This window comes from Hypanus sabinus, chromosome 30 (assembly GCF_030144855.1).
Source record: "Hypanus sabinus isolate sHypSab1 chromosome 30, sHypSab1.hap1, whole genome shotgun sequence".
Lineage (NCBI taxonomy): Eukaryota > Metazoa > Chordata > Chondrichthyes > Myliobatiformes > Dasyatidae > Hypanus > Hypanus sabinus.
This window is the reverse complement of record NC_082735.1, coordinates 401947-420867: the sequence shown is the minus strand read 5'-3', so window position 1 is coordinate 420867 and position 18921 is coordinate 401947. Positions and strand designations below refer to the sequence as shown.

General features: G+C 45.4%; 1 protein-coding gene across 1 annotated transcript in view; it reads left to right on the top strand.

Moving 5' to 3' along the window:
- The window catches only part of col16a1 (collagen, type XVI, alpha 1), a gene marked incomplete at its 3' end in the record, with an annotated part of 565824 nt that overhangs the window by 146955 nt on the left and 399948 nt on the right, over positions 1–18921 (top strand). Inside the window, exons 15-17 of the mRNA XM_059954228.1 lie at positions 6723–6818; positions 10220–10258; positions 11270–11314. Coding sequence (XP_059810211.1) covers positions 6723–6818; positions 10220–10258; positions 11270–11314 — 180 coding nt within the window. The remainder of the gene's footprint in view (positions 1–6722; positions 6819–10219; positions 10259–11269; positions 11315–18921) is intronic.

The window sequence follows — 18921 nt, the reverse complement described above, 5'->3', positions numbered from 1 at the left end:
TAACCATGCAATCACTGAATGGTTACTGCATGCAAGGAGGTCATTCAGCCAATCACTCCTACTAGCCCTACCCCCCTGCCCTCTGCCTACAGCCTTGTACTCTTTTTCCTATTCAGTCAGCAGCTTTTTGAAAGCCACAAGTGCCCACAGATGATTCTACACAAGCACCATTCACTGTATAACAGAAGCTTTTCCTCAGGTCTCTTTGTTTTTTTTGCTGTCCACCTGCAGGCACTGCTCCAGTTCTTGAGCCATTAGCAGTGGAGACAGCTTCTCTCTGTCCCCTCCGTCTATGGTCTTGATCCTTTTAAATCTTCACAACTTCCAAGGAGAACAACCATCACTTCTCTACTCTCTTCATATAACTAGTCATCTGCTCCCATTTTATTAAATCTCTTCTGCTCTCTTTTCTTTGGCTATACATCCTTCCTAAAATGTGTTGCCTAGGATTGGACACAATATTCCCTTTGTGGCTGACCTAGCATACCTAACCCAAAATCTGAAACCATTGGAAGTATACATCATGTCAGACAGTATCTGTGGGGGAAGAAACAAACAATGTTTCAGCTCAAAGATTCTTCATTGGCATCAGGAAAGAGAAAATAAAAGCAAGAGAGCACCAAGTTGTAGGGATGGATGGGCCTCTGGATCACAGATATTTCCTCTCCACGTTACTCCCTATGTCCCATCCATCCTCCAAAACTCCCTTGCTGCTGGTTGCTGACTTGCCATCTCTTTTTCTGAGTTCTGATGAAGGATTTTCAACCTAAATTATAAATTTCTGTTTCTGCTTCAACAGATGCTGACTGACCGCAGAGCTTTTCCTACATTTTCTGATTTTATTTCAGATCTAAAGCAGCTCTTCGATTATTGTCCAGTGACTAGTTTTCTCTGGTGCTCTACCAATTGCTGTATTATTGTTACATATTCTGAGATACAGTGAAAAGGTTTGAGTGTTTCATGTCATCCAGCCAGATGTATCCCTTCACCTATGTATTGAGGCAGTACAAAATGAGTAAAAAAAAATTACAGAATTCAGGATTTAGTGCTACAGTTACAGAGAAAGAGCGAGGTAGGCAGACAAATAAAGAGCTATGGTGAGGTAGATTGAGAGACTTTTAATTGCATAAGAGGTCTGCCTGTGCACTTACAAAAACTGCACCTATTTCCAAGATCTCTTAGTCCCTGTCTCTTTTTAGAATTGATGAGATCACTCTTTCAACCCACATGTAGAGTTTCTCATTTCTCAGTGTTAAATAGATTAGAATATTCTACATAGAACACAGAATATAGAATACAGCATATTATAGGCCCTTCGGCCCACAATGTTGAGCCGACCCTCAAACCCTACCTCCCATATAACCCCCCACCTTAAGTTCCTCCATATACCTGTCTAGTAGTCTCTTAAACTTCTCTAGTGTATCTGCCTCCACCACCGACTCAGGCAGTGCATTCCACGCACCAACCACTCTCTGAGTGAAAAACCTCCCTCTAATATCCCCCTTGAACTTTCCTCCCCTTACCTTAAAGCCATGTCCTCTTGTACTGAGCAGTGGTGCCCTGGGGAAGAGGTGCTGGCTGTCCACTCTGTCTATTCCTCTTAATATCTTGTACACCTCTATCATGTTTCCTCTGATTCTCCTTCTCTCCAAAGAGTAAAGCCCTAGCTCCCTTAATCTCTGATCATAATCCTTACTCTCTAAACCAGGCAGCATCCTGGTAATTCTCCTCTGTACCCTTTCCAATGCTTCCACATCCTTCCTATAGTGAGGCGACCAGAACTGGACACAGTTTTCCAAGTGTGACCTAACCAGTGTTTTATAGAGCTGCATCATTACATCGCGTCTCTTAAACTCTATCCCTCGACTTATGAAAGCTAACACCCCATAAGCTTTCTTAACCACCCTATCTACCTGTGAGGCAACTTTCAGGGATCTGTGAACATGTACCCCAGATCCCTCTGCTCCTCACACTACCAAGTATTCTGCCATTTACTTTGTACTCTGCCTTGGAGTTTGTCCTTCCAAAGTCTACCACCTCACACTTCTCCGGGTTGAACTCCATCTGCCACTTCTCAGCCCACTTATCCATCTGCACTCATCTGTTCACTCCGCCAGTCTGTCCGTTTCATTTACACCCATTTTAACAGTCAGCGGAACATCAAACACAGAACAGTAACACGTACAGGGCCTTGGCCCATGATGTTGGATCAGCTTTGTAACCAACTCCAACATTGATTGAACCTGTCTCTCCCTACATTGCCCCCCATTGTTATTTCTTCCATGTGCCTATCAAAGAGTCTGTTAATTGTTCCTAATGTATCTTCTTCTCCACCACTCCTGGCAGCATGTTTCATGCACTCACCCTTCTGTGTAAAAAAACTTACCTCTGACATCCCCCAATACTTTTCTTTCATTACTTTAAAATTATGCCTTCTCATATTAGTGATTTCTACCCTGGGAAAAAAATCTCTGGCTATCCATTCTATTTATGCCATTTTTCATTTTATACACCTCTATCAAGTCACCTCTCATTCTCCTTCACTCCAAAGAGAAAAGCCCTAACCAGCTCAACTATTCCTCATAAGAAATGTTCTCTGATCCTGTCAGTATCCTGATAAGTCTCCACTGCCCTCTCTCAAAAGCTTCCATATCTTTCCTATAACAAAGTAACCAGAACTGAACACAGTACTTAGTGTAGAGCTGCAATAGTAAACTGTCACAAGATCCCTCTGTTCCTCCACACTTTTAAGAATCCTGCCACTAACCCTGTATTCTACCTTCAAAAGTGAACCACTTTGCATTTTCCCACATTAAACTCCATCTGCCACTTCTCAGCCTAACTCTGCATCCAGTGTCCCTTTGTAAACAGGGAAAACATTAGAAATGGGGATGGTGCCGGAGGATTGGCGTATACATTTTTTAAAAAGGGCTCTAAGAGTAAACCTAGCAATTATTGGCCTGTCAGTTTGACGTCAGTGGTGGGTAAATTAATGGAAAGTATACTTAGAGATGGTATATATAATTATCTGGATAGACAGGGTCTGATAAGGAATAGTCAGCATGGATTTGTGCGTGGAAGGTCATGTTTGACAAATCTTATTGAATTTTTTGAAGAAGTTACATAGAAACATAGAAAATAGGTGCAGGAGTAGGCCATTCGGCCCTTCGAGTCTGCACCGCCATTCAGTATGATCATGGCTGATCATCCAACTCAGAACCCTGTACCTGCTTTCTCTCCATACCCCCTGATCCCTTTAGCCACAAGGGCCATATCTAACTTCTCTGTGTGAAGAAGTTTTTCCTCATCTCAGTCCTAAAAGGCTTCCCCTTTATCCTTAAACTGGACTTCATTCTGGACTTCCCCAACATCGGAAACAATCTTCCTACATCTAGCCTGTCCAATCCCTTTAGAATTTTATACGTTTCAATAAGATCCTCCCTTAATCTTTTAAATTCCAGTGAGTATAAGTCTAGTCGATCCAGTCTTTCTTCATATTAAAGTCCTGCCATCCCAGGAATCAATCTGGAGAACCTTCTCTGTACTCCCTCTATGGCAAGAATGTCTTTCCTCAGATTAGGGGACCAAAACTGCACACAATATTCTAGGTGCAGTCTCACCAAGGCCTTGTACAACTGCACTAGAATCTCCCTGCTCCTGTACTCAAATCCTTTTGCTATGAATGCCAACATACCATTTGCCTTTTCACCGCTTGCTGTACCTGCATGCCCACCTTCAATGACTGGTGTACAATGACACCCAGGTCTACTAATGGGCTACAGTTCAGATAATGATCTGTTTTCCTGTTCTTGCAACCAAGGTGGAAAACCTCACATTTATCCACATTAAATTGCATCTGCCATGAATTCGCCCACTCACCTAACCTATCCAAGTCACCCTGCATCCTCTTAGCATCCTCCTCACAGCTAAAACCACCGCCCAGCTTCGTGTCATTCGCAGACTTGGAGATGCTGCATTTAATTCCGTCATCTAAATCATTAATATATATTGTAAACAACTGGGGTCGCAGCACTGAGCCTTGCGGTACCCCAAGGAAAGTTGACGAGGGTAAAACAGTGGTTGTTGTCTGTATGGACTTCAGTAAGGCCTTTGACAAGGTTCTGCACAGAAGGTTAGTTAGGAAGGTTCAATCGTTGGGTATTAATATTGAAGTAGTAAAATGGATTCAACAGTGGCTGGATGGGAGATGCCAGAGAGTAGTGGTGGATAACGGTTTGTCAGGTTGGAGGCCGGTGACTAGTGGTGTGCCTCAGGGATCTGTACTGGGTCCAATGTTGTTTGCCATATACATAAATGATCTGGATGATGGGGTGGTAAATTGGATTAGTAAGTATGCAGATGATACTAATAGGTTGCAGAGAAATTCAGGCCAGTTAGAAGAGTGGGCTGAACGATGGCAAATGGAGTTTAATGTTGATAAGTGTGAGGTGCTACATTTTGATAGGAATAATCCAAATAGGACATACATGGTAAATGGTAGGGCATTGAAGAATGCAGTAGAACAGAGTGATCTAGGAATAATGGTGCATAGTTCCCTGAAGGTGGAATCTCATGTGGATAGGGTGGTGAAGAAAGCTTTTGGTATGCTGGCCTTTATAAATCAGAGCATTGAGTATAGGAGTTGGGATATAATGTTAAAATTGTACAAGGCATTGGTAAGGTCGAATTTGGAGTATTGTGTACAGTTCTGGTCACTGAATTATAGGAAAGATGTCAACAAAATAGAGAGAGTACAGAGGAGATTTACTTGAATGTTAACTGGGTTTCAGAGAAAGGTTGAACAAATTAGGTCTTTAGTGTTTGTAGCGTAGAAGGTTGAGGGGGGACTTGATAGAGGTATTTAAAATTATGAGGGGGATAGATAGAGTTGACGTTGATAGGCATTTTCCATTGAGAGTAGTGGAGATTCAAACAAGAGGACATGAGTTGAGATTTAGGGGGCAAAAGTTTAGGGGTAACACGAGGGGGAATTTCTTTACTCAGAAAATGGTAGCTGTGTGGGATGAGCTTCCAGTAGAAGTGGTAGAGGCAGGTTCGGTATTGTCATTGAAAGTAAAATTTGATAGTTGTATTGACAGGAAAGGAATGGGGGGGGGGGGGTTATGGGCTGAGTGCAGGCCAGTGAGACTAGTTGAGAGTAAACGTTCGGCACAGACTCGAAGGGCCGAGATGGCCTGTTTCTGTGCTGTAATTGTTATATGATTATGTGGGTATATGTTATGTTAACCCACGCAACCTTCTACACTATTCACACCTCCACCAACCTTCATGTAATGTGCAAACTTATTAACCCATCCTTCTACTTCCTCTTCTAAGTTATTTATAAAGTTCACAAAGAACAGAAACCTGTGGACATTACTAGTAGTGGACCTCAAGGCAGAATAAACTCAGACTATAGCACCTTCGGCCTCATATGGGCAAGACGGTTCCAAATCCATGTAAACAAATTTCCCTGGATCCCATGACCCCTGACATTTTGAATAAGCCTACAGTGGGGAACCTTATCAAATGCCTTACTGAAATCTATTTATACCATATCCACTGATCTACCTTCATCGGGTCAGATGGCCAATGACAGCTGTAGAAGTAGCCTTCCTTTTGGCTCCTTGTGTCTTAGCAGCATAACAAAGTGTAGTGCTGGTACAGAGAGACTCTTTCAGCCAGTGCAGAGGGCCAGTCCTGAGACACTGTCTCTCTCCCAGTCAGGGCAGAGGGCCAGTGCTGAAACACTGCTCCCAGTTGGCAGAGGTCCAGTGCTGACACAGTGTCTCTCCCAGTCGGCAGAGGGCCAGTGCTGACACACCTTGTCTCTCCCAGTCAGGGCAGAGGGCCAGTGCTGAAACGCTGTGCTCCCAGTCAGGGCACAGGGCTAGTGCTGAGACACTGTGTCTGTCCCAGTCAGGGTGGAGGGCGAGTGCTGAGACACTGTGTCTGTCCCAGTCGGCAGAGGGCCAGTGCTGACACACCTTGTCTCTCCCAGTCAGGGCAGAGGGCCAGTGCTGAAATGCTGTGCTCCCAGTCAGGGCACAGGGCTAGTGCTGAGACACTGTGTCTGTCCCAGTCAGGGTGGAGGGCGAGTGCTGAGACACTGTGTCTGTCCCAGTCAGGGTGGAGGGCGAGTGCTGAGACACTGTGTCTGTCCCAGTCAGGGTGGAGGGCGAGTGCTGAGACACTGTGTCTGTCCCAGTCAGGGTGGAGGGCGAGTGCTGAGACACTGTGTCTGTCCCAGTCAGGGCACAGGGCGAGTGCTGAGACACTGTGTCTGTCCCAGTCAGGGTGGAGGGCGAGTGCTGAGACACTGTGTCTGTCCCAGTCAGGGTGGAGGGCGAGTGCTGAGACACTGTGTCTGTCCCAGTCAGGGCACAGGGCGAGTGCTGAGACACTGTGTCTGTCCCAGTCAGGGTGGAGGGCGAGTGCTGAGACACTGTGTCTGTCCCAGTCAGGGTGGAGGGCGAGTGCTGAGACACTGTATCTGTCCCAGTCAGGGTGAAGGGCGAGTGCTGAGATACTGTGTCTGTCCCAGTCAGGGTGGAGGGCGAGTGCTGAGACACTGTGTCTGTCCCAGTCAGGGCACAGGGCGAGTGCTGAGACACTGTGTCTGTCCCAGTCAGGGTGGAGGGCGAGTGCTAACACTGTGTCTTTTGAACCAGTGACTGTGACAATCTTGCTTCTACTGACAATCTGTTTGTTCTGTGGAGCAGGGAGATCCCGGACCTGTCGGACCAGAGGGCCTTGCCGGAGAGCCAGGAGCCCCAGGCCCTCCTGGTGTTCCAGGAATCGGAATCCCAGGAAAGCCGGTGAGTGTCCATGCAGGAATGAGTGAACACATCACTGCCTGGCCCCATTGACCAAGGCACTCGGGCTCAGGGAGGTCGGCATGGAGCAAATTGGCCACGATGCACTGAGGCTCAGGGAGAGGGAGGGTGAGGGTTTGGGGAGAACACCCCCTAGTGTAACTGTTGAGTCCCTCCAGACACAGGCTGAGGTGCAGAATGCTTCAATAATGTGCACGTAACCCTCAGGCTCGGCCAGTACGTGTTTGTTTAGGGGAAGACAGACTCTGGCCCAGCCAAACTGAGAAACCTCATTTGTGTGGATGCTGTGTGATGTGTTGCCTGGTTACAAATCCACAGCACAAAGTATCAGGCAATACACCATATGCAATTAAATGATTGGACTTTATAAATCCTAATCTGAATATAGGGTTAGTAAAGAAAATTAAAATAAAAAGGGCCCATTTTAGGGAAAAAGTCAAAAGTGCACATTGGAGCTCTGATACTGCCATTCATCATCCATCGACCCTCTCCAAGCGTCACTGACCTTCGTACCCACGATCCCTATCCAGTGGTTTACCATCTCTCTTCACAAGTGTCTTCCTCCTTCTTCTCTCCCTGACAAATGACCACGAAAATCTCTCTTCCAGATCCACAAGAAAGAACAACATCCCTCTCATTGGATAGCCCCACATTTCAAAGCCCGTTAGCTCTAGTCATAACCCAAATGTTGCTGCTACAGTGAGGCCTTTACATTAACAGTGAAACCTTACAGTATGTTACACATGGGACAGTCAGAAGTTGGTTGGATATCTACACTGACTCTCCTAGCTACTGCTCACACACTCTCCTCTCTTTCCTGCCCCCAGCTCCCCCTCAGCCTCCCACACTTACCTGTGCCCCACCTACAGCCTCCCATCATCTCTCCTTACTCTCCTTACCTTCTCTCAGTCCTTCCACTACCCACCGTATTCTCCACCTCCCTCTGCTCCCTCCACCTGGGCTCTGATTTTGTCATTTAACCTCTGACCTTCAAACCCAGCCCCTCATTGGCTATGCTCTGCATGCACCAACTTCTCATAGCCAATTGAAAGGAAACATTCTCTTCATTCGCAGTTGGTTCTGCTTTGACAGTCAGCCTTACTTACGGCTGACACAACTCAAAGATGGCATAGATGTTTTATATGGAGATACATCACCCACTTGATTGGGCCATAAACTCTTCAGGGCACTGATGGCAGTGTCTGGAACTCCACCATACCCCGTGATAATCTTGAAGAGTTGGCAACAGCTGTTTCCTCCTTCTCACCTCCAGTAAGTGATACTCAGTCCAAGATATGAAAGCAGTTGTTTCATTTTGTGTCGCTGTGATCTTTTGTTACTGGCACACAGTTCCTGACTCTGGTTTGTCTGTACCATGACATCCTGGTGCAGAGCTCCCCATGCAATGCTACAGGAGAGCTGGAAATGTCTTGCACTTGAAGTAACTATCACTGTCAGCTGTTTACCATCATGCTGAGGGTCAGAGTAGCTTTTTAGTACAGCCGAGGCTCTGACCCCTACACCCATGACACCCACCATCTCTAGCTCAGCCAATTACCCATTGTCCTGGCCGATTCTGCCCTCATTACCCTGCACTGACTGACTGCTCTGGATTCCTTCAGGCCCAGGCCCAAAAGCACTGCACCATCAACCCCCACAATGACCCTGTCCAATTGCCCCCCACAAATCATCAGTGGTATTTCTGGCCCTGACCCCTATCCCCAAAGCAATATCCACTCCTCACCCCTCACCCACAACTTTAAGTTCTGCTTCCCATCGATTCCTCGTTCCAACTTCCATCTGCAGCCAAGCAGCACAGGGTATCCAGTATCATATGTGTGGTTCAATTTGCAGCCAACATGTTCCCAAGACATCGCCTGGGATCCCAGGATAGGGTTGCATTCTTCCAGCTCCAGATTCATTGGGGCTTGGGCTCAGCATCAGGCCTTAAGCATAAAGATTAGCTTAATATTTGACACGTCAATCAGGACATCGAGACAAAGTAATGCAGCATTTGGGTCAACGACCAACATCATCCGAGGATGTGCTGGGAGCAGTCCACAACTGTCACCACACTTCCAGCACCAACGTAGCATGCTCACAATTTACTAACCCTAATCCATACACCTTTGGAGCGTGGGAGGAGACCAGAGCATCTAGAGGAAACCCATATGGTCTTGGGGAGAACATACAAACTCCTTTCAGAGAGCAGTGGGAATTGAACTCAGATTACTTACTCTGTAAAGCATTACACTAACCACCATGTTACCTTGGGCTGAGGTATCTGTCACCTGCACAGTCCCAGACCCACCACCTGGCCCACTGTGTCTCACACATATATAACTACACTTTCAGAGTTTTGCTCAGTGAAGTCAGATCTCTGTGCCACCATATTATAAAACCATATAACAATTACAGCATGGAAACAGGCCATCTCGGCCCTTCTAGTCAATGCTGAACACTTACTCTCACCTAGTCCCACCAACCTGCACTCAGCCCATAACCCTCTATTCCTTTCCTGTCCATATACCTATCCAATTTTACTTTAAATGACAATACTGAAACTGCCCCTACCACTTCTACTGGAAGCTCATTCCACACAGCTACCACTCTGAGTAAAGAAGCTCCCCTTCGTGATACCCTTAAACTTTTGCCCCCTAACTCTCAACTCATGTCCTCTTGTTTGAATCTCCGCTACTCTCAATAGAAAAAGCCTATCAGCGTAAACTCTATCTATTCCCCTCATAATTTTAAATACCTCTATCAAGTCCCCCCTCAAACTTCTACACTCCAAAGAATAAAGACCTAACTTGTTCAACCTTTCCCTGTAACTTAGGTGCTGAAACCCAGGCAACATTCTAGTAAATCTTCTCTGTACTCTCTCTATTTTGTTGACATCTTTCCTATAATTTGGTGACCAGAACTGTACACAATACTCCAAATTTGGCCTTACCAATGCCAAATTTCAACATTACATCCCAGCTCCTATACACAGTGCTCTGATTTATAAAAGCCAGCATACCAAAAGCTTTCTTCACCACCCTATCCATAGGAGATTCCACCTTCAGGAACTATGCACCATTATTCCTAGATCACTCTGTTCTACTGCATTCCTCAATGCCCTACCATTTACCATCTATGTCCTATTTTGATTAGTCCTACCAAAATGTAGCAAATGTTTTGGGTCTGGGCTCTTGATTCCTTTCCCCACCTCTCCCTCCCCCCACACCTCATCCCCATTGTTTCCTCCTGTCACCCTCTCAGCACCACTCCTGTTGCCTACTCAGTCCTCTTGGTGCCACCCCTCCCAATGGAGTGTAAATAAACACAACATCATCTTGGTTTGTGCAGTGCTGATGACTGTTTACTTCTCCATTCCAAAGGGAAATCCTGGTGGCCCACCTGGAGTCAAAGGAGATCCGGTAAGTTTGGTTTGGATCTGGAAATTCCCCACTTTCTCAGCCTCTCCTGGGCATTCCTACCTGTTTCACCCTCTCAGTTTGTTGGTGGTAAATGAATGGGCTGATTGTAGTCTGTACTCTCCAGAACCATCTTGGTGTTTAGGGAGCCAAGGTTCATTACATCATTACCAGCAAACCAGAGAGCACAGTCACAAGGGTGTGAGAACAAAGCTGTGGAAGATGTCCAGTGGGGTAGTCAGAGTTCTGGGGCAGTACTGTGGCTGTAGTGTCCTCAGGGACTGGGGGTGGGAACTGTGGTCATGTGGAGGGAGAGGATAGGCAGTGGCAGATTGCTGGTTGGCACGGTCGAGGCAGGAGAGACCCTGTAGCCAAGGTGTTGGTAGGTGATAAGAATCTGGGAGGAGGAGGTTGGTCAGGCTATGGGTTTGAATTCTGTAGGGGGTAGGATGCAGTTCATGTTTTTGAAGTGACCTGACTTTAGAAATCTGCAGAGGGACATGAGTTTAAGGTGATCATCAGCCTGACGTGAGACTAGTGCGGTGCAGTGGTAGAGGAGTGGAGTCTCACTCCAGGTTTGTTTCCAATTTCAGTGCCGTTCATGTGCACTTTTTATGGTCTCCCTGTGACTGCGAGGGTTTCCTCCCACTTCCTAGAGGCATGCAGGCTGAGCTAATAGGAACATTAGAGAATAGAGTGAGATGAATATAAATTGTTGGTTGATGGTTAGTATGGAAACAGTGGGCCAAAACCGTATGACCTTATGACTTTGTCCTCAATACTTTACTCTGACTGTGGATGAATGTCTCAGTGTTAAGTTCACATCCCCTCCTGTGCAGGCAGATTCCATCACTAGAAGAAGATGGAGTGGGCAGTGATGGGAAAGTTGTGGGATTATTATCTGTTCTGCAGTTGGAAGGCTGATGAGTCGGGCTGGCTGTTCTACAGTGAAGATTTTATGAGGGGCAGCTCAATTTTAGTCTTTTTACTTTGTTCTGTCCCTGTGTTGTGTAGGGAACTGATGGGAACCCTGGCATTGAAGGTCTCCCTGGAAAACAGGTGAGGAATGCATATGCTTAGCTCTGAAGGAGCAGACTCTGACATGACAGTCAGGGAAGTCTACAGTCTTTAGCATCAACTAGGCTGTGATTGCTGCCTCAAGAAACAGAGTCCATGAGGGTGACTGGAGAAAGAAGGAATCTGGTGAAGCACTACAAACATATACAGTTAACATCAAGTGCAGAGGGGATGGGATGGGATGGATGTGGTTTTATTCTCTCTGACTGGAGAGCCAGCAGCAGTGGGCAAAGTGGCTCCTTATCCAGCTGTAATTCAGCTATGTTGGAGGAACCTGACTCCACCTGAATTGTACCCAACCTGCAGCAGGAGTAAAAAAAAATATTGTTTGAGACCCTCAGCTAAACGTACAGCATCTGTGAAGAGAGAAAGGCTCAAAGTTTCAGGTCAGTGACACTCCACCAGAGCTTAATCGTGGCATAGGTGTTCTTGGTGGAAAAGTGTGGAGAGGTTTTTATCTCCAAGTAGTCGTTGCCATGTGTAAGGCTGCCTGGGAAGGTGGACTTCTACTCTGATTTTTATCTGGACAAGATCTGGATTTGCTCTGTCCATCAGTGTTGTTCCTGCTCCGGATGTATATGATGGGATGGTCTGGACAGAGCTTTACTCTTTATCAAACATATAGCAAGATTGGAGATACACTGCACAACAAGGAAGGCTATCAGACACTAAGATTGGGACAGAGAAGAAGGCCATGAAAGCTTGCAGTGTGATCTAGCCCAGCTGGAAAAATGGGCTGAAAAATAGCAGATGGAATTTAATCCAGACAAATGTGAGGTCTTGCACGTTGGGAGGACAGCCAGGGTAGGACTTACACAGTGACTTGTTAGGCACTGAAGGGTGTGTGATGAGAGTCCTTGAGGCGGATAAATCCCTGAAGCACTCCACTGGTTACTGATCTCAAAATGGTTAAAGAACAAAGACCAGCTGGCCTGCTAGAATTCAGCCTCTTGACCTCCTTTATTTACTCTTCCATTGCGCTTCTCTACGGGCCTGAGAGTGTGTGTAAACAACCAGCTGGAGGACAAGTACCAGGCAACAGGTCTATAATACAGTCATAGGGTTTGTGCAGTGGAAGAGTCAAGGCCTTTCCCTTGCAGAAGACCTCCTCCAAGTCTTTGTAGATGGAAGGGATTTTGAACCATTTTTATGTTGCTATCTCCTCAAGATCTTCCTTTGAGGACAACCCCTGAGGTGTCTTAGGCGGCAGGGGTGAATCAACCAACCTCAGAGTTCTCTCCCTAAGCTCACAAAGTTCATTCGCAGAAACGATGGCCAAATCCCTGTCTGAATCGTCAGGTGATGGCAACGAGGCATTACAGATGTCCCTTGCCTCCCAACCTGCGCGAATAGGATTCAAGGATTGAAGGATCTGGGTATCTGTGTTTAGGACTTTTTCCTTCCTCGAGGCCTGATTCCTTGAGACATGGCAAGTTTTCAGACCGCTCAGGCATCTCCTTGGTCTTCTCCAGAATTAGAGACTCACTCTCTTTAGTTCATGTGCAGTCCTGACAAGAGAGTGTCAGCACTTGCACTGTCCTGTTGGCTGGGACTGGCTTCTCTGTCTTTGAGGGCAGGACTAGGTCTCCAGAAGGCTTCAGGCTATCTTGCACTGAAGGCCGCCACTTTGTTGGTGGTTGGTCTTGGTGGGGGGGGGGTGTCTGGGGGTCAGAACACCATGCTGCAAACATAGCCTCTTACAATGACTGGACCAAGCAATAATTCTCCCTTCCTCACGGTCCATAGATGGGTTACGCTGCAACAGCCAAGGGTACACAAGGATCAAGGGGAGGAGTGGAGAGTCTATGATTTAGAAACTAATGTCTTTCACATGATCTTCAGTCCTCGTCTGCAAGACCAATGTCTGTTGCTGGATTAGCCCAGAACCCAGCAGACAGCTATCCATCCAAGACAGTTGTGAGCATGGACTGCCTCAACTTTCGCAGCGGTATGTCTAACAGATGGGTGGTCCTAAATCCAAATAATGACCTGCTGCCCCAGAGTCCAAAAAAGCCTTCAAGTTCTTACCTCAGGTTTACTCTGCTTTCAGCATGAAATCAGAATCCATGAGATTGGGAGTAGTGGCTGCTACCATCACAGTCCTCCTGACATTGGGCTGTCTTAGCAGTTCTCCCAAAGATTTCAGCCTGAGACATTAAACAGCTATCTTAACTCCGATGCTAAGACTTCTAGTGTAGCTGTCCTGTATGAGCTTGACAGGATCTTGAGCAGATGAGCTGATCGTAGTCCGAGGTTGGGGAGCAAAACTGCAATGCATTGGGACTCGGCTCAGACTGGCTCTCTTTGACCTCCTGAAGAAATCCTACTTTCGCTTTGCCAGATGATTATCGAGATAGACTGGTCAATCAGAACCATTAAGTTCTCTGCTGGCTTTCCCAAGGCGAGGGCATCTCAGATTCTGGCAGTATAGCATGGCCAAAGCTTCCCCATTCCATCCACTCTCCTGGGCCAAGGTCCAAAATTGATTGCATAGTCGGCCGCTGACCATCCACCCTGCTGAATTTTCATCAGGCGGTCTGAGGCTTGACTGGATCTGGCAGGGTAAAGGAAAACCTCCTTCTTGGCGGCTATGAATTCCTCCAAATCAGAACAAATCTCTGACCTCCATTCCCAATGCAAAGTGGCCCAGACTAGGGCTCTTCCAGTCAGAAGATAGATAATGAAGGCCACCTTTCTGTGCTCCGAATGGAACTGGGATGGCTGAAGTTCAAATACAAATGAACATTGGATGAGGAAGCTGCGGCAAGAACCCGAGTCATTGTCATATCTCTCCGGGGTTGGAAGATGTACTGGCTCTGCAGAGCTACTATCTGTCTCTCCCAAGCGATTCTGACTTTCTTCTTGCAAAAGTTGTCAAAGGGTTACCTGGAGTTTGTGTATCTCCCAGTTCTGTCTGGAAATCCTCTTGTGGTTGGCCACAGCCCATGAGAGACTCTGATGCCCTGCTGACTCATTCTTATTTGACGAGAGGCCTTGCTGAGAATGTTTTGGACACAAATGCTGGAGTATCTGAAGCAAGGATCAAACTGGATTGAGATCTGAGCACAAAACAAATGCTAGGCGACTTCACTAGTAAGGCTTATGATTGAGAAATGAGGCTCCATTTCGGTGCTCTTTAAACACTTAATTCTTGGTGCCCAAAACATGATTGCCAATTAGTGGGACCATCCTGAACCCTTAAAGGGGCTGTGCCAGCTAGCCATACACTGGAGAGTTAGATCATCTAAATCACGCAAGCCTTTCGTAACAGGGTGCAATAGAACTGGACATCTGAGAATACGAATTGAAAAGCTTGAGCATATAGACAGTGCATATAGAAAAAGGATGTGCTGGAGCTTTTGGAATGCATCAAATTGGGATGAGATGTACCCCAGTCTACTGTGGGAGGCGAGGGAGGAGATTGCTGATCTTTGCATCATCAATGGGGATGGGAGAAGTTCTGGAAGACTGGAGCATTGCAGGTGTTGTTCTCTTATTCAAGAAAGGGAGCAGAGATAGCCCAGGAAATGATAGACCAGTGAGTCTTACTTCAGCAGTTGGTAAGTTGATGGAAAAGATCCTAAGAGGCAAGATTTATGAACATTTGGAGAGGCATAATATGATTAGGAATAGTCAGCATGGCTTTGTCAAAGGCAAGTCATGCCTGACGAGCCTGATTGATTTTTTTGAGGATGTGATTAAACACATTGATGAAGGTAGAGCAGTAGATGTAGTGTGTATGGATTTCAGCAAGGCATTTAATACGGTACCCCATGCAAGGCTTATTGAGAAAGTAAGGAGGCATGGGATCCAAAGGGATCTTGCTTTGTGAATCCAGAATTGGTTAGCCCACAGAAGGCAAAGAGTGATTGTAGACAGGTCATATTCCGCATAGAGGTCGGTAACTAGTGGTGTGCCTCAGGGATCTGTTCTGGAACCCTTTCTCCATGATTTTCATAAATGACCTGGATGAGGAAACAGAGGAATAGGTTAGTAAATTTGCTGAAGACACACAGGTTGGGATGTTGTGGATAGTGTGGAATGGGACAATTTGTTTTATGGGAAGGGTGTAATAGAGAAATGGAGGTCATTTAAAGGAGAAATTTTGAGCGTACAGAATCTTTATGTTCCTGTTAGGTTGAAAGGAAAGGTTAAAGTTTGAGAGAGCCATGGTTTTCAAGGGATATCGGAAACTTGGTTCGGAAAAAGAGAGAGATTCACAATAAATATAGGCAGCATGGAGTAAGTAAGGTGAAAAGTAAATCCAAAGGGTTTCTACAGCTATATTAATAGCAAAAGGATAGTGAGGGATAAAATTGGTCCCTTAGAGAATCAGAGTGGACAACTATGTGTGGAGCCAAAAGAAATGGGGGAGATTTTGAACAATTTCTTCGGTATTCACTAAGGAGAAGGATATTGAATTGTGTAAGGTAAGGGAAGCAAGTAGGGAAGTTATGGAAACTATGATGATTAAAGAGGAGGAAGTGCTGGTGCTTTTAAGGAATATAAAAGTGGATAAATCTCCGGATCCTGACAGGATATTCCTTAGGACCTTGAGGAAAGTTAGTGTAGAACTAGCTGGGGCTCTGACAGAAATATTTCAAATGTCATTAGAAACAGGGATAGTGCCAGAGGATTGGTGTATTACTCGTGTTGTTCCATTGTTTAAAAAGGGTTCTAAGAGTAAACCTTACAATTATAGGCCTGTAAGGTTGACGTCAGTGGTGGGTAAATTAATGGAAAGTATTCTTAGAGATAGTATATATAATTATATGGATAGACAGGGTCTGATTAGGAACAGTCAACATGGATTTGTGCATGGAAGGTAATGTTTGACAAATCTTACTGAATTTTTTGAAGAGGTTACGAGGAAAGTTGACAAGGGTAAAGCAGTGGATGTTGTCTATATGGACTTCAGTAAGGCCTTTGACAAGGTTCCGCACGGAAGGTTAGTTAGGAAAGTTCAATCGTTAGGCATTAATATTGAACAGTGGCTGGATGGGAGATGCCAGAGAGTAGTGGTGGATAGCTGTTTGTCAGGTTGGAGGCTAGTGATGTGCCTCAGGGATCTGCACTGGATCCAATGTTGTTTGTCATATACACTAATGATGGGGTGTTAAATTGGATTAGTAAGTATGCAGATGATACTAAGATAGGTGGTGTTGTGGATAATGAAGTAGATTTTCAAAGCTTGCAGAGAGATTTAGGCCAGTTAGAAGAGTGGGCTGAAAGATGGCAGATGGAATTTAATGCTGATACATTTTGGTAGGAATAATCAAAATAGGACATACATGGTAAATGGTAGGGCATTGAAGAATGCAGTAGAACAGAGTGATCTAGGAATAATGGTGCATAGTTCCCTGAAGGTGGAATCTCATGTGGATAGGGTGGTGAAGAAAGCTTTTGGTATGCTGGCCTTTATAAATCAGAGCACTGAGTATAGGAGTTGGGATGTAATGCTAAAATTGTACAAGGCATTGGTAAAGCCAAATTTGGAGTATTGAATTCTAGTCACTGAATTATAGGAAAGATGTCAGCAAAATAGAGAGAGTACAGAGGAGATTTACTAGAATGTTACCTGGGTTTCAGCACCTAAGTTACAGAGAAAGGTTGAACAAGTTAGGTCTTTATTCTGTGGAGCATAGACGGTTGAGGGGGACTTGATAGAGGTATTTAAAATTATGAGGGGGATAGATAGAGTTGACGTTGATAGGCTTTTTCCATTGAGAGTAGGGGAGATTCAAACAAGAGGATATGAGTTGAGATTTAGAGGGCAAAAGTTTAGGGGTAACACGAAGGGGAATTTCTTTACTCAGAGAGTGATAGCTGTGTGGAACGAGCTTCCAGTAGAAGTGGTAGAGGTGGGTTCGATATCGTCATTTAAGGTAAAATTCGATAGGTATATGGACAGGAAAGGAATGGAGGGTTATGGGCTGAGTGGAGGTCAGTGGGACTAGGTGAGAGTAAGTGTTCAGCACGGACTAGAAGGGCCAAGATGGCTTGTTCCTGTGCTGTAGTTCTTATATGGGACATTGATAAGATGCAAAACTGAGCTGAGAAGTGGCAGATGGAGTTCAATCCAGATAAGTGTGAGGTTCATTTTGGTCGGTAAAATACGATGGCAGAATATAGTATTAATGGTAAGACTTGGCAGGCTGGAGGATCAGAAGGATCTTGGCGTCCAAGTCCATAGGACACTCAAAGCTGCTGCGCAGGTTGGCTATGTGGTTAAGAAGGCATCAACCGTGGGATTTATTTCTGGTCATCTCACTACAGGAAGGATGCTTTAGAACTTTAGAAAGGATGCAGAGGAGATTTACAAGGATGTTGCCTGGATTGAAGAGCATGCCTTATGAGAATAGCTTAAGTGATCTCGGCCTTTTTCCTTGGAGTGGCGGAGGATGAGAGGTGTATAAGATGATGAGATGCGTTGATCGTGTGGGTAGTCAGATGCTTTTTCCCAGGACTGAAATGGCTAACATGAGAGGGCACAGTTTTAAGTTGCTTAGAGATATTTATAGTGTGGATGTCAGGGGTAAGCTTTTTTTAATGCAGAGAGTGGTGAGCGCCTGGAATTGGCTGCCGGCAACAGTGGTGGAGGCGGATACGATGGGGTTTTTAAGAGACTCCTGGATAGGTACATGAAGATTAGAAAAATATAGGGCTATGGGTAACCCTAGGTTATTTCTAAAGTAAGTACAAGTTCAGCACAACAATATGGACCAAGGGGCCTGTATTGTGCTGTAGGTTTTCTATGTTTCTATCTATAATTCCTTTAAAATGACATCAAAGGTAGATAGGGCTGTAAAGAGGACTTTGGTACATTGGTCTTCATAAATCAAAGGACTGAATGCAAGAGTTGGGATGTTATATTGAAGTAGGAAAGATGTTGGTGAAGCCTAATTTGGAATATTGAGTGTAGCAATATGATTGAAAGAGTACAGAGAAAATTTACAAAGGAACATCCAGGATTTGAGGTCTGAGTACAGGGAAATTGAAAAGATTGGGATTTTATTCCCTGGAGCATGGGCGAATGAGGGAAGATTTGATAGAGATATGCAAAATTTCAATGGGATTAATGCAAGCAGGTTTTATCTGCTGAAGTTGGGTGTGAATGGAAACAGAGTCATAGGTTAATGGTGAAAGGTGATATGTTTAAGGGGAATAGGTGGGGGTACTTCTTTACTCAGTGTGGTGAGAATGTGGAATGAGCTGCCAGTGGAAGTTTGATTTTAACATTTAAGAGAGGTTTGGATGGGAGGGTTACGGAGGGCTACGATCCAGTTGTGGGTTGATGGGACTAGGTAAAGTAATAGTTCAGCATGGACCTAAATGGGCTGAAGTGTCTATTTCTGTGCTGTGGTGCTCTATGATTGGAATATTCTAGGACTCTTCACCATCCCTGCACTTAATCTGTATACTGGGGCATGGTCAAGTGAGCTGTCCCTGCTCTAGGAGTGCATTACATTCCCGATTATCTCCCTGATCAATGGTGTGTGTCAGGAAGGAACAACATCAGTGTACATTTACGTTGGGTATGCACAGCGTGCGCGGTAGGCTGTAGCTGATCTTGTTGCTTCACCATGGAG